Source organism: Pongo pygmaeus, chromosome X, assembly GCF_028885625.2.
Source record: "Pongo pygmaeus isolate AG05252 chromosome X, NHGRI_mPonPyg2-v2.0_pri, whole genome shotgun sequence".
In the NCBI taxonomy this organism is placed as follows: domain Eukaryota; kingdom Metazoa; phylum Chordata; class Mammalia; order Primates; family Hominidae; genus Pongo; species Pongo pygmaeus.
In genome coordinates, this window is record NC_072396.2 from 156,551,609 (window position 1) to 156,566,277 (window position 14,669).

A 14,669-nucleotide genomic window follows, 5' to 3' on the forward strand; every position below is an offset into this window, starting at 1 on the left:
CTTATGAATATATCAGGTTTTAAAACTTCATTCACCTGTAAAAGAACATCTGGGTTGTTTCTAAGTGTTTTCTGATCATGAATAAAGCTACATTAAACATTTGCATAGAAGTTTTTGTGTTGTATGAATATAAGTTTTCAACTCCTGGTTGTGGGACTGCTGGGTCATTTGGGAAGTATGTGTTTAACTTTATTAGAAACTGACAAAATGTTTTCAAAAATGACTGTACCATTTTGCATTATTCAAATAATGTTCTCCACTGTGCTTTTTAGGGCTGTTGAAACCAAGTCATGTCATAACACCTCCCAGAGCACTTTGAGCACTCCCGAGGTCCCACATTCTGGGTAACCCAATTGTGCAGAAGTGATTTATGACTAGATTTTATTTGGTTTTATCAGTTGGATGGTACTAAATCTCCAAAAGCAGAGCCAAAATATTTTTATAATGAATGAAATGACACTAACAAATGCAGTGGGTTTAGTCACTAGCTTAAGCTGGAGGGTAGGCAGTGGTAACTTCAAACACTCTCTCCCTTTTCTTCATTTTCAAATATGAACAGATTTTAAAAATAATATTCTGAATGATTCCTGGCACCTGGCACATCTCATCCTTAACATGGGCTAAAATGACCCTCATACAGTCTTTTTGATAACATTAGTACTTTTGCTTTTTAAGTCATGAACTCCCCTGTGCTTTCTTCCTCAGCCTTATCCTTGCAAGACTTTCAGGGTGAGCCTGAGGTGAATCCATTGTACAGGGCAGACCCAGTGGACCTGGAGTTCTCGGTGGATCAAGTGGACTCAGTGGACCAGGAGGGCCCAATGGACCAGCAGGACCCAGAGAACCCAGTGGACCTGTTGGACCAGGCAGGCCTGATGGATCCAGTGGATCCAGAGGACTCAGTGGACCTGGGGGCTGCTGGCGCAAGTGCTCAGGTACCTCTGAAAGTCTCACTTCACTTGCCTCACATGTTTGTCTAGACATCTAACCTTGCAAAGCCCAAATTTTCACTCTTGTGACCAGTTTCACTTCACAGAAAGTATGTTTGTTACTTTTTCAAAAGTATATCACTATTTCTGTTATACTGGATTTTCAGATGCTGCTGAGAACTCAATGGACCCTCACAAACAGGGAGATTGGAGGTTCTCTAAGTAAGACCAAATCCCTGTGCTCTTCTTAATATGAAATCCCATGGACGCTTTGTACTTGAGGAAAAGTTTGAGCCAAATAAGAAGCTTAGCTGCTAAGAAAAGGTGGTATTTTTAAGAGCCCTGCTTTTAATCACCTGTGAGAGCATGCTAACCATCTAGAGGGAAGACAACTTCCTGGCCTACCCATACCAACCCTCTCCCTGCACCACAAGCTAGGTTTTCCCAGTGGAATTTTTATTAGGTTAGAACATGCATTTCAGAGTCGTTAGATATACCCAACCTTGAAACATCAGTACCAATGTACAGTCCGAGGCCAAATCAAAATGGTTGGATTAACTACTGTGTAGTTCCTCTACCCTGAAATGTGTGTACATAACCACAGATTTCGACGATCATCTTTTATATTAGACAGGATTATTAAAATCAGGATTAGAAGCCAAGCTAATGAGTTTATGGTCAGTTACCTGGAATTGTGTGCGTTCATCACTGAGCCTAAGATGAGTGACTCCGTTTCAAAAGGATCCTCATCTAATGAAAATAATGAAGGGCTAGAACACAATTGCTTGAGTTTGGCCCCAGCAATGTGGCCTTGGCAAATTACTGAGCCTCAGTTTCTCCATGTTGAAATGGTCTTGCCTTGCAGGGATTTGCAGACTGCTGTGAAAATTCTTTGAGCTATTTAAAAGCAAATTTCTGTGAAAATCTGCTGTGGCCTGATTTATGTCCTTATCATGCCAAAAAGTTGTGGTCCCCCTTTCACTGTTGACAGGTTTATCTTCTCTTTTGAATTAACTTGTAATTAAATTTTTAAGTATAACTTTTAAGAAATCACCAAAATAACCAGCAATGAATGTGTGTCATCTGGCTCTGCATGTGCTAGTGTATTAGGCTTATTTCTGGGTGCCATGTATCAGCAACCTGGAGTGTATCCAGAAGATGGAGACCAGGATGAGGAAGGGGCTGGAAAACATCTTGATCAGTTGCCGAAGACACTGAGAAGGGAAGAATGGGAAGGGACAGGACAGCTTTATCCAAGTAGTTGAAGGTTCATAAAGTGGAAGATATGGTTCCAGAGGATCAAGGAAGCAGTCTGGCACTATTAGCCCTTCTGAGATGGATTAGGTCACCTCTCAAAATAGCAAGTCCTCTCTCCTTCAATGGAATGGTGAGAGTCAATGCTTGGCAGCTCCTTTTCCAGGAACAGCAAAGAAGATTTCTGCTTGGAGAGGGTGAGAGGATGTGATAACCTGTAGAGTTTGTCTCTTCCAGTCCTGAGTTTAGAGAGGGGTGTGTGTGTGTGTCTGTGTGGGTGTGTACACGCGCGTGCATCTCTGTGGTTTTTTTTTTTTTTTTTTTTTTGGTGTAATGAATGTCTGCTTTCTTATAGGAAGAGACATACAATACATAGTGAAAGAAGGACAAGTTGAACAATTTTCAATGGACTAAAAATACATATGTAATTTTTATTCCAAATAATGAAAACAACAACTTGTAGGGTATTCTCTCTCTTTCTCTCAACTCATCTATGTACTTACGTTACTCATAAAGGGTATTGATGAACCACAGTACAAGTCTATTTTTGGTTTCTGGAAGTTGCAAGTATAGGTACCTTTTTCTTATCATTAATGTTGTAAATTCTTCATCGATCAGGACTGTGGCTCTCTGACCTTGTTTATATGCATGGTATCCAGCACAGTTCAGGGCAAATAGCAATTGTTCCCAGGCCCTACTTCCAGCCTTGAAAGATAATTATTTTCCAAGAATCTCATCTCTTTTCTGTCCCTCTCAGCCAATCAGTTGAGAAGTCTCATCCACCTTTTTTTTTCTCCTTATGCTTTTTTTTAATTACACTTTAAGATTTAGGGTACATGTGCACAACGTGCAGGTTTGTTACATATGTATACATGTGCCGTGTTGGTGTGCTGCACCTATTAACTCGTCATTTAGCATTAGGTATATCTCCTAATGCTATCCCTCCCCCCTCCCCCCACCCCACAACAGGCCCAGGTGTGTGATGTTCCCCTTCCTGTGTCCATGTGTTCTCATTGTTCAATTCCCACCTATGAGTGAGAACATGCAGTGTTTGGTTTTTTGTCCTTGCGATAGTTTGCTGAGAATGATGGTTTCCAGCTTCATCCATGTCCCTGCAAAGGACATGAACTCATCATCTTTTATGGCTGCATAGTATTCCCTGGTGCCTATGTGCCACATTTTCTTAATCCAGTCTATGATTGATGGACATTTGGGTTGGTTCCAAGTCTTTGCTATTGTGAATAGTGCCACAATAAACATATGTGTGCATGTGTCTTCATAGCAGCATGATTTATAATCCTTTGGGTATATACCCAGTAATGGGATGGCTGGGTCAAATGGTATTTCTAGTTCTAGATCCCTGAGGAATCGCCACACTGACTTCCACAATGGTTGAACTAGTTTACAGTCCCACCAACAGTCTAAAAGTGTTCCTATTTCTCCACATCCTCTCCAGCACCTGTTGTTTCTTGACTTTTTAATGATCGCCATTCTAACTGGTTTGAGATGGTATCTCATTGTGGTTTTGATTTGCATTTCTCTGATGGCCAGTGATGATTAGCATTTTTTCATGTGTCTGTTGGCTGCATAAATGTCTTCTTTTGAGAAGTGTCTGTTCACATCCTTCGCCCACTTGTTGATGGGGTTGTTTGTTTTTTTCTTGTAAATTTGTTGGAGTTCATTGTAGATTCTGGATATTAGCCCTTTGTCAGATGAGTAGATTGCAAAAATTTTCTCCCATTCTGTAGGTTGCCTGTTCACTCTGATGGTAGTATGGTAGTTTCTTTTGCTGTGCAGAAGTTCTTGAGTTTAATTAGATCCCATTTGTCAATTTTGGCTTTTGTTGCCATTGCTTTTGGTGTTTTAGACATGAAGTCCTTGCCCATGCCTATGTCCTGAATGGTATTGCCTAGGTTTTGTTCTAGGGTTTTTGTGGTTTTAGGTCTAACATTTAAGTCTTTAATCCATCTTGAATTAATTTTTGTATAAGGTGTAAGGAAGGGATCCACTTTCAGCTTTCTACATATGGCTAGCCAGTTTTCCCAGCACCATTTGTTAAATAGGGAATCCTTTCCCCATTTCTTGTTTTTGTCAGGTTTGTCAAAGATCAGATAGTTGTAGATATGTGGCATTATTTCTGAGGGCTCTGTTCTGTTCCATTGGTCTATATCTCTGTTTTGGTACCAGTACCATGCTGTTTTGGTTACTGTAGCCTTGTAGTATAGTTTGAAGTCAGGTAGCATGATGCCTCCAGCTTTGTTCTTTTGACTTAGGATTGACTTGGCAATGTGGGCTCTTTTATCGTTCCATATGAACTTTAAAGTAGTTTTTTCCAATTCTGTGAAGAAAGTCATTGGTAGCTTGATGGGGATGGCATTGAATCTATAAATTACCTTGGGCAGTGTGGCCATTTTCACGATATTGATCCTTTTTCCTGCTTGATTGCCCTGGCCAGAACTTCCAACACTGTGTTGAATAGGAGTGGTGAGAGAGGGCATCCCTGTCTTGTGCCAGTTTTCAAAGGGAATGCTTCCAGTTTTTGCCCATTCAGTATGATATTGGCTGTGGGCTTGTCATAGATAGCTCTTATCATTTTGAGATACATCCCATCAATACCTAATTTACTGAGAGTTTTTAGCATGAAGGGTTGTTGAATTTTGTCAAAGGCCTTTTCTGCATCAATTGAGATAATCGTGTGGTTTTTGTCATTGGTTCTGTTTATATGCTGGATTACGTTTATTGATTTGCATATGTTGAACCAGCCTTGCATCCCAGGGATGAAGCCCACTTGATCATGGTGGATAAGCTTTTTGATGTGCTGCTGGATTCCGTTTGCCAGTATTTTATTGAGGATTTTTGAAAAGATCAACAAAATTGATAGACCGCTGGCAAGACTAATAAAGAAGAGAAGAGAGAAGAATCAAATAGACACAATAAAAAATGATAAAGGGGATATCACCACCAATCCCACAGAAATACAAACTACCATCAGAGAATACTATAAACACCTCTACGCAAATAAACTAGAAAATCTAGAAGAAATGGATAAATTCCTCGACACATACACCCTCCCAAGACTAAATCAGGAAGAAACTGAATCTCTGAATAGACCAATAACAGCCTCTGAAATTAAGGCAATAATTAACAGCTTACCAACCAAAAAAAGTCCAGGACCAGATGGAGTCACAGCCGAATTCTACCAGAGGTACAAGGAGGAGCTGGTACCATTCCTTCTGAAACTATTCCAGTCAATAGAAAAATAGGGAATCCTCCCTAACTCATTTTATGAGCCCAGCATCATCCTGATACCAAAGCCTGGCAGAGACACAACAACAACAAAAAAAGGTAATTTTTTTTTTCAGAGATGGGGTTTTTGCTTTGTTGCCCATGGTGGTCTGAAGCCTCAAGCAGTTCTCCCACGTCAGCCTCCTGAGTACCTGGGATTACAGATGCAAGCCACCACACCCAGCTCAGCTTCTTTTTTATTACTGTTTTTTAAACTTTATTTTACTTTAAGATATTGTGGATGTTAATATTTTTCTTAGAATTTTGTTTATTTATTTTTGATATATTAAAGTTGTACATATTATATACACTATGTGTGTGTGTGTGTGTATATATATATATACTATGTATATAGTATACATAGTATAGTGCCAATTGATGGTTTTCATATTATATATATACTATATATAGTGTATATATATACTATATATAGTGTATATATATACACTATATATTATGTTGTACATAGTTTTGGATACATGTACATATTTGGATACGTGTACACAATGTGTAATGATCAAGTCAGGGTAATCAGGATACCCATCACTTCAAATATTTGTTTTTTCTTTGTGTTGGGAACATTACAATTCTTCTAGCTATTTTAAAATATACAATAGATTGTTTTAACTCTAATTTTCCTTCTTGAGTACTAGAACTTGTTCCTATTTAACTGTATTTTTGTACCCAGTAATCAACTTCTCTTCATCCCCCTCTCCCACATTCCCTTCCTAGCCTCTGGTAACCACCATTCTACTCTCCACCTCCATGAGATCAACATTTTTAACTTTCACATATGAGTGAGAACATGTGATATTTGTCTTTCTGTACCTAGCTTATTTCACTTAACATAATGACCTCCAGTTCCATCCATGTTGCTGCAGGTGATGTGAATTTATTCTTTTTATGGCTGAATAATATTCTATTGTGTGTATATAACACATTTTCTTTAGCCATTTGTCTGCTGATGAATACTTGAGTTAATTCCAAATTTTGGCTATTGTGAATAGTACTGCAATGAACATGGGGGTTCAGATACCTTTTTGATCTACTGATTTCCTTTCTTTTGGTGCATACTCAGCAGTGGGATTTGCTGGATCATATGGTAGTTGTATTTTTAGTTCTATAAGGAACCTCCATACTGTTTTCCATAGTGGCTGTACTAATTTACATTCCTACCAACAGTGTATGAGTGTTCTTCTTTCTCCACATCCTCACCAGCATTTGTTATTTTCTTAATTTCTCTCAAGTGTGTCTCTTCCTTTTTATATCGTCTACCTCTGGATTGTTCCATGCCCCTATTATCTCTACCTTGAATTACTCCCACAGCCTTCTAATTGACTTGTCCCAAACTCCACGCTTCGTTTCTGCCACCACTTGATCTTCTGCACAGCTGCCAGAAAGCATGTTTTACAACTGAGATCTGAGCATGTTACATCCCTGATAAGATCTGGGTTGTAGAACACATCTTCTAGCAGCAGTGCCAGGTGACTGATGAATAAAATCCAAGTTCCTCGGCTGCCCGAACCTGTACAAAACTCTGGTTTCTCCTCTACATGTGACCTGCCTTATTCCTTCTATTCCAACCAATTTGGAGCATCGTTTGCCCCATAGCACACTCTCTACTTTTATAAACCTGTACATTTGCTTCTTTCCAGATGTGAAGCTGTTATCCAAGTTAAAATTAGATTTCCAGGACCTAGAGGAGAATCCATCTAAGTACTATATGAGAACAATAATAGTACCTGCTTTTCAGGGCTCTGTGAAGATCAGACCTGTGAGTTTTCGTACAGTGCTTATAAGAGTGCCTGGAACAAAGGAAGTGCCAGTTAATGGTTTTCATTATTGCATTGCTAACAGGGGCCCTACTGGTGGACTGTCATTTGTGATTTGACCCAGGCGCAGAATACTTTGGCACTGGCCCATGACTCTTCCACTAAGGACTTTGGGCAGGTTGCTTCATGTCTCTGGGCCAATTCCACTTCTTTCTTTTTGGGAAAAGAATCAGGCTAAATGATCTCCGTGGTCCATTTCTTATCTAGAATTCCTAAATTCTCTAACCATTTTTTCAAACTTTCTAGTAATGAATGAAATCAGGATTTGAGAGCTACCGTTTGCATTCTCAGTCTTTCAGAAATTTTGAAGTAAAACAGGATGGTAAGACTTGGAGAAACCAGTGTCGCTAATGAACCATAAGTAATTCCTCCCTACAGCCATTACAGCCATTATCACCAGTTGCATATGACATCATTAGCCAGGAACTGGAACTGACAAAGAAGTTGAAGGAGCAGCTAGAAGAGAGGACTCGGTTGCTGCATGATGCCATCCAAAACCAGCAAAATGCATTGGAATTGATGATGGATCAGCTTCAGGTCAGTAAGGATGCTAGGTTTCAGGTCAGAGACCAGTTCTATATAAGCAGCAGAAGGAAGAGGAGAGAGGGACCTTGGCAAGCCTTAAGGAGTTAGTCAATGGTGCCTGCCGGTAGTGACAGCTGCTGCCCACAGGGTGATACGGGATATCTAATGTGATCTCCAGCAGGGACTTAGAGTTTTGCCCTTTTTCTCCTGGCTACAAGAGCTGAGATTGGCCCAGCCAGGCCTTGGCAATGGTAGATGTGGCTTATATATAGCCAAGGCTTCCTGTAGGCTTGCCTGTGGGCAGTCCTGCTCCATACCCAGCTTGTCTTATGCCCTAAGGAAAGGTGTGGACTGTGAATAAGACCTTTGTGATACTGTGTCCTTACAGAAGCAGCCAAACACATTACGCCGCATTGTCATTCCTGACCTCCAATCTTTGGAGGCAGTGCCCAAGAAACAACAGAAACAACACCCTGGGGAAGTGAAGCAGCCTCTTCCACATCCCGAGGAGGTCAAGTGTTTCTGTGGTTTATCTTTATCCAACTCTCTCAAAAACACTGGGGAGCTTCAGGAGCCTTGTGTTGCCTTCAACCAGGTATGGAAAGGCTGTTTTAACTGTGTATCTGAAAGGGGATTTTGTTTTCTTGAGGACTTTGACTCGCTTGGTTCTCCTTAGGGGGTAGTGACTATCCACTTGGCTGCAATTTATTTGCCCAAGATAGTAAAAAATCCTGGGCTACCTAGACCTGAATGCACACGCTAGACCATGTATACATACATGTACATATGTGCTGGATTAGCAGACTCTCGCTGCCAGGTGCATGGCTGCAACTAGTATCCAGTCTAACTAAAGTAGACAGTCACACAGATCACTATGTGCAGAGAGGCTCAACAGTTGTTGCCTTTTGCTTTGCGAGAATTGAATGGGAGTGTTAAATAAATTTCTGGGAGGCTCTTGCAGACACCAGGGTGCTTTTATCTGTTGCCTTTTGATGTAGCAGCAACTGGCGCAGCAAGAACAACACCTGAAGGAGCAGCAGCGGCAGCTGCGAAAGCAGCTGCAACAGCTGAGGGAGCAAAGGAAGGTGCAGAAGCAGAAGAAGATGCAGGAGAAGAAGAAGCTGCAGGAGCAGAAAATGCAGGAGAAGAAGAAGCTGCAGGAGCAGAGGCGGCAAAAGAAGAAGAAGCTGCAGGAGCGGAAGAAGTGGAAGGGGCAGATGCTACAGAAAGAGCCAGAGGAGAAGCAGCAGTTGCAAGAGCAGCCACTGAAGCATAGTGTCATCCTGGGGAATCAGAGGGTGCAGATATGCCTGCAAAACCCAAGTGACGTATCTGTGCCCCTCTGCAATAACCCTGTTAGATTTTTACTGACCCAACCCATTGTTCCTATCCAGAGAGCAGCTGAACAACAGCCCTCCTGCTTCTATCAAGATGAAAACTGTGGGCAACAGGAAGATGAGAGTCAAAGGTAAGACATGCATGGAATGGTGATAGTGGCTATGATTATTGCTTTTCCCTCATAGCTGGATCCCATGCCTGAGATCACAGACGGACGACCTGTCCATGTGGCACCAGCGTCCCTCTCATCAATAGCAACTTGCTCTCAACTTACCTTCTCTGTGGCCACTGCCATCATCCTTCTGCATGTGTGGTGCATGGATGAGCATCCATTGATGGAACAAAGGGGTACCCATGAAGAAAGGACTAGATAAGGAAGCCTCAATGCTAGGGAATTAGCCCACAAACCTTGAAATCACTTGGTTGGATTCCCCAAGCCCAGTCTCTTGCACAGGGTGTCTATGGACAAGTCTTGTGCCCATAGCTGAATAACTTCTGGGCTTCCAGTTTCATTCCCCAACTTTCCTGGAATCTGGTGATGGCAGTAGGCCAAGTGTAGGTATCTCCCTGGCATTTATGAACAATAGGAGGGAAGTCAGTGTGAAACAATTGCTAGATTGCTAAGATCAGCCAAGAACACATGAAGGCTAAGTCCTGAGTGGCAGTATAAGGACACGAACACATTTCTGCTCAATAATAAGGTCTTCAGTTTCAAATGCTAGAAAGATAAGTTTCTGCCCAGCAATGAAAGGATTGCTTAGCACATAGTTGGGGCCCACTAAATAGTTTTGAATGAATGCTGGCTTTCTGAGACGGACGTCCCAAAGCTCTCTGGACTTCCTTCTGGGCCTTGCTTTAGAATCAGTGACTTTGACATGTAGACTGCTTTAGGGCCATATTGCCCACCTGACCTGATCATCAGAATCCACCTGAGGAGGGTTTGGAAAGTATAGATTCAGAGTCTGGGATGGGGTTCAAAAATCTATATTGATCACAAGAGTTCCAGGCTTAGGGCTGTGGAGAGAGCACTGGATATGGAGTTTGGAAATCTGCCTTATAGTTTCTGCTCAGCCGTTAGCTCCCTGAGTGCTTTCAAAGTAGGTGAAATGACTTTCCAAGGCCACAGAGAGCATAGTTGTAGCAGGAACAAGACTGTCCAAGTAATATAAATAAAACCAGGTGAGACAAGGGATTGTAATTTCCCTCAGTGTCTACATTCACTTTACTTTGACAAGTTAAATCTTAGTCAGGCCAAAGTGAGAATACAAACAAGTGAATCCTGTGGTGTAGCCACCAAAACCAAATGTGCCTGAAGCACCTACTGATGACCACGTGGGTGTCTCATCGGTTATCATGTCCAGATCCACGTCACTGCAACAGCTTTCTTCTCTTACAGTTTTTATCCTGAGGCGTATCAAGGGCCCCCCATGAACCAGCTGCCATTGAGAGATACCTCAAACTCTGAGACAATTTCTTCTTCCAGCATTCCTCAGTTTCCCATAACTTCAGACTTAACCATAAGCACCCTGGAGACCCCACAGGATTACATCCGGCTTTGGCATGAGTTGTCTGATTCACTCGGTCCTGTTGTCCAAGTGAATACTTGGACTTGCGATGAGCAGGGCACCCTGCAAGGCCAACCCACCTACCATCAGGTATGGGACAGCCCCCTCCTTTTCCTTCCAGTGCAGGTCAAGAGGGATTCTGGGCCCCTTCCACATAAGGCACACACCCCAAGTGCATGCTGTGTGTGAGAGCCAGACTTCAAAGCTCAGTACATTTGACGGCAGTTAGTCACATGATGGTAGCACTCATTGCTGAGTAAAAATATTCTCTACAGGGTTCCTTAAAAAAGTGAGCTGGCCTAGTGAACCTTAGATGCAATCTGACTGAAACTTCTCTCAAAACTACGTTACATGGGCAAAGTGAGCCATGCCATGTTTTTAATCTGAGCTCATCGTCTGATCCCAAGCCTCCTTTCAGACTTAGGGATCTTTAGTTCTGCTACAAAATCTAAGACCTAATGTAGGTATGTTTCCTTGTACTAAAAATAAACTTAGGGCCCCTCTGTTGAATGTGCTTGGTATCCATCTATGGGGTACCCCGTATTTGTAAGGGCAGGCCTACCTTGTGGATTATCTGCAGTGGCCATGTTTCCAGGATGGAAGCTGGTCTAGATGGCAGTTACGTAGCAGGTTTTGCTCCCCGCAGGGCGCCCCCCCCCCACACACACACACAATTTCACTAATGAATGGAACTTCCAAAAGGTGTTTTCACTCTAGCTTTAAAAATCTTATTATAGCCTAACCTTTTTTTTTTTTCAAACAACAAAACCAAACCAAAATAACCAGAACAAACAGTAAGCTAAGGCAGAAAGGAGTTTAAATACTTTAGGCAAGCAAATGTATGATTATTTTCACATATACCCCTTGACTAACTGTGCCACCAGTACTGCTACAAACTTGGTCACTTAGAGGGACTGCTCACACGGAGAGATCAGAGTGGGCAATAGGTCCTATGGTTCCTGTGGTTCCATTACCAAGCCAGACTTTGTTGAGAATATTTTTCACGCCTATTTTTGAGGCACTTTCCCTCCTAGAGGGGGTCCTGAGAGACCAAGCCAGCACAAGGCTGAGCACGTTGCCCAGGGAAGTGGGAAAGATCAGATTCTGAAAGGTTGCTCAGCTGGGAGAAAGCAGGGCAGGACCAAGTCGGCGCTTTCCTGTCCACAAATCCTCAGGGGCTCCCTGCTATCCTCAGGATGAAGCCCGAGCTCCTCTTCTTAACTTCCCAGCCCTCACTGCCTGCCCTGGCTTATCCCTACTGCCTTCTGGGACCTTTCTGCCTGCAGGTCCCCAGACACCTCCAGCTGTCTGTCCAGAGCCCAGCCCTGCTCCTTTTGCTCCCTGTGTCTTCTCCGCCCCCTTGGGTTCCACTCCTTGAAATCTTGCATCACTTTGCAACATAACCCAAGGAATCCCTCCTCCTTAACCAGAAAAGACCCCCTCAGCCCATACTTTGTAACATCATCTTTGTATCTATTCCTTCTCCCTCCTCCACACCCCAGTGTGGGTTGGTACCTCTCCTGTCACTTTGTTAAAGTGGGCCAAGTAGCTGCAAATCAGTCAGCATGGAAATGACTGAGCCCAAGACCCAAGGCTAGTGGCCTTGGCTGGCCATGGCTGGCAGAGAAGCTGGACAAGGGAGGGCCAGACACAGATCCAGGAGCCTTAAGACAACTTTGAGAAAGCCCGGGTCTGCTTCTGCTGCTCTTTAAGCCAAGATGCTGCTGGGAGAGAGAAGAGGAGGGGAACCTTATCTTCTGTAGCTCCTCCGTCTACCATCACCTTTCGGGCTTATGTTCCAAAGAAGTATTTCTCAGCAGCTTGTGTATTTGAACTAAAGGATTCCTCCCACCACCAAAAAATGGGCCCACAGACTCTAGCAAAACATTCCACCTTGTTTCTCTTTTTCCTGGCAGGTGCAAATTTCTGAGGTAGGAGTCGAGGGACCTCCTGATCCACAGGCTTTCCAAGGCCCTACTGCATACCAGCCAGACCAGATGAGATCTGCGGAGCAGACCAGATTGATGTCTGCAGAGCAACATGACTCAAATAAGCAGTGCTAACACTTATTAAAGTCCCTTGGGGTAGGGGTTAGTAGGTAGAGACTTATTTGTTTCCTGATAGGTTATGTTTGTAATTGTTTGTTAAGCACAGCCTGTTTCTTGGAAGTTATGCTGCAGAGGCAGCCTGTGATCCGTAGTATGCTAGGGTGTGACAGCAGCCAGCCACAGCTGGATCTGATGTCTTGTCTGCCCTGCCCAGCTTTGCATATCCATGTTCTACCACAGGAAGGTGGCCTGCCAAGAGTCTGCTCAAAGTTTTCAACATAAAGAAAAAAGAAAAAAAATGCCAGAGTGATTTTCAATCTAGTAAATCTAGAGGGTGTTTTGTCTCAGCCACAAGAATTCTGAGGTCTTGACCCTGATGATCAAGCCCTGCCTCCCCTCCACAGTCTTGTTGGAGAAGCCCAGAGAGAATGGGACTCCAACTAAGGGAACCTGAAATCAACTCAATGGAGGCACTTCAGAGCTAAAATAATTATGACTTCCTTGCTTAATAAACATTTTCTTTCACTGCAATTTTGTGAATTGATGAGTGATGTTTGGAACCCGACTGTGCCAAGGTCCCTGGTGAAGGGCTGGTTCCCTACAGTTAGGCCCTTTTTGTGGACCCTGCTCCCCTCAGTCTCTTGTTCACACCTCAGCTCCATGCCACATTTGCAGAGGCCAGCGACTGCTGCCTTCCCACATGGCCGTGTGCCCAGGCCCGCTGTGTAGCTTTTCTTCATGTAGCTCAGGCATGCTGGCTCCTTCATTGACACCAAGGGCAGCCACAGGCCCACTGAACTCTGAAACAGTTGGCCTAGGGGCTACCTTCTCAGGGTGGATGGTGTTTGTGCCTCACATATTACTTCAGAAGTAAGCCTGAACACTAAAGGACAGTGTACCCATACCCTTTACATGTGGGTTCTTTCTCTACCATCAGTAGACTTTTTAATAGATAGGAGTACCCCCTAGAGGGGAAATGATTTTGGTTACAAGTCAAGCACCAAGAAGGACATCTTCGCAGTTGTCTGCATGGTGCAGAGAGAGGTTCAGATAGCCAAACCAGAGGTCATTGTGTGCCTTTCTTAAGGTAATGAACCATTGATTGGAGAAAGCAAAGGAGACCCCAGTCTCTAGTGGCAAGTTAAAATAAAGGAGGCACATTAGGCCTCACGTCACAGGAGGAGGCAGAGATTCTTAGGAAGCGTGATCTCTACCATGGTTTTATGGACTGAATGTTTGTGCCCCACCCCAAATTCATATATTAAAGCTGTAACCACCCAGTGTCAGAGTGTTTGAAGATGATGCCTTTGACAGGGGTGATTAAGGTTAGATGAGGTCACTAGGGTGAGACTGTCATGACGGGATTAGTGCCCTTAAAAGAAGAAACACCAGGAAGCTTGCTGTGCCCACCAAGCCCCTTCACGTGCACATGGGTGCATGCACGCACACACGTACGTGCACACACACACACCCAAGAGGTCATGTGAGCACACAGCAAGATTGTGGCTGCCTGCAAGCCAAGGGAAGAGGCTCCAGGACAAAACCTACCGTGCCAAAGGCTTGATCTTGGGTTTCAAGATCAAGCCACCACACATGGCAGAGCTTCCAGAAACAGCCACCGCGACCTCCACATCAGTTCATTCCCAGGTGGGCAGTACAGCAGTCCTCACTGAGCAGCGCTCAGTCTGTATGTACATAATAGAACATTGCATGAACAGACTTAAAGCTGAATATTCATGTTTTCTAAACACATCAAACATTCATAAATGTTCCTATTCCCAAGCACATTTTCTAATAAAGAAGGAAGAGTTATTAAAACTACCAGCTCCAGTTCATGTTCACAGCACACACCACAGCATGGGCTGATGCACACTGTGGTTAGTGTGTTTTGAT

At 43.3% G+C, this 14,669-nt stretch overlaps 1 protein-coding gene across 7 annotated transcripts in view; it reads left to right on the forward strand.

Annotated features, from left to right (window-relative positions):
• Positions 1 to 13,305, forward strand: part of PASD1 (PAS domain containing repressor 1) — a 114,826-nt gene extending 101,521 nt beyond the window's left edge. For 3 of the 7 annotated variants that reach the window (XM_054471326.1, XM_054471330.1, XM_054471328.1), the window contains 6 exons: positions 706 to 935; positions 7,679 to 7,837; positions 8,214 to 8,420; positions 8,824 to 9,293; positions 10,560 to 10,818; positions 12,645 to 13,299. In XM_054471326.1, the coding sequence (XP_054327301.1) occupies positions 706 to 935; positions 7,679 to 7,837; positions 8,214 to 8,420; positions 8,824 to 9,293; positions 10,560 to 10,818; positions 12,645 to 12,791 (1,472 nt within the window). In that variant the 3' untranslated portion in view covers positions 12,792 to 13,299. Of the gene's footprint in view, positions 1 to 705; positions 936 to 7,678; positions 7,838 to 8,213; positions 8,421 to 8,823; positions 9,294 to 10,559; positions 10,819 to 12,644 lie in introns of all 7 variants that reach the window. The other 4 variants (XM_054471329.1, XM_054471325.1, XM_054471331.1 and 1 more) reach the window with 3 other exon arrangements.
• Positions 13,306 to 14,669: the final 1,364 nt, after the last annotated feature.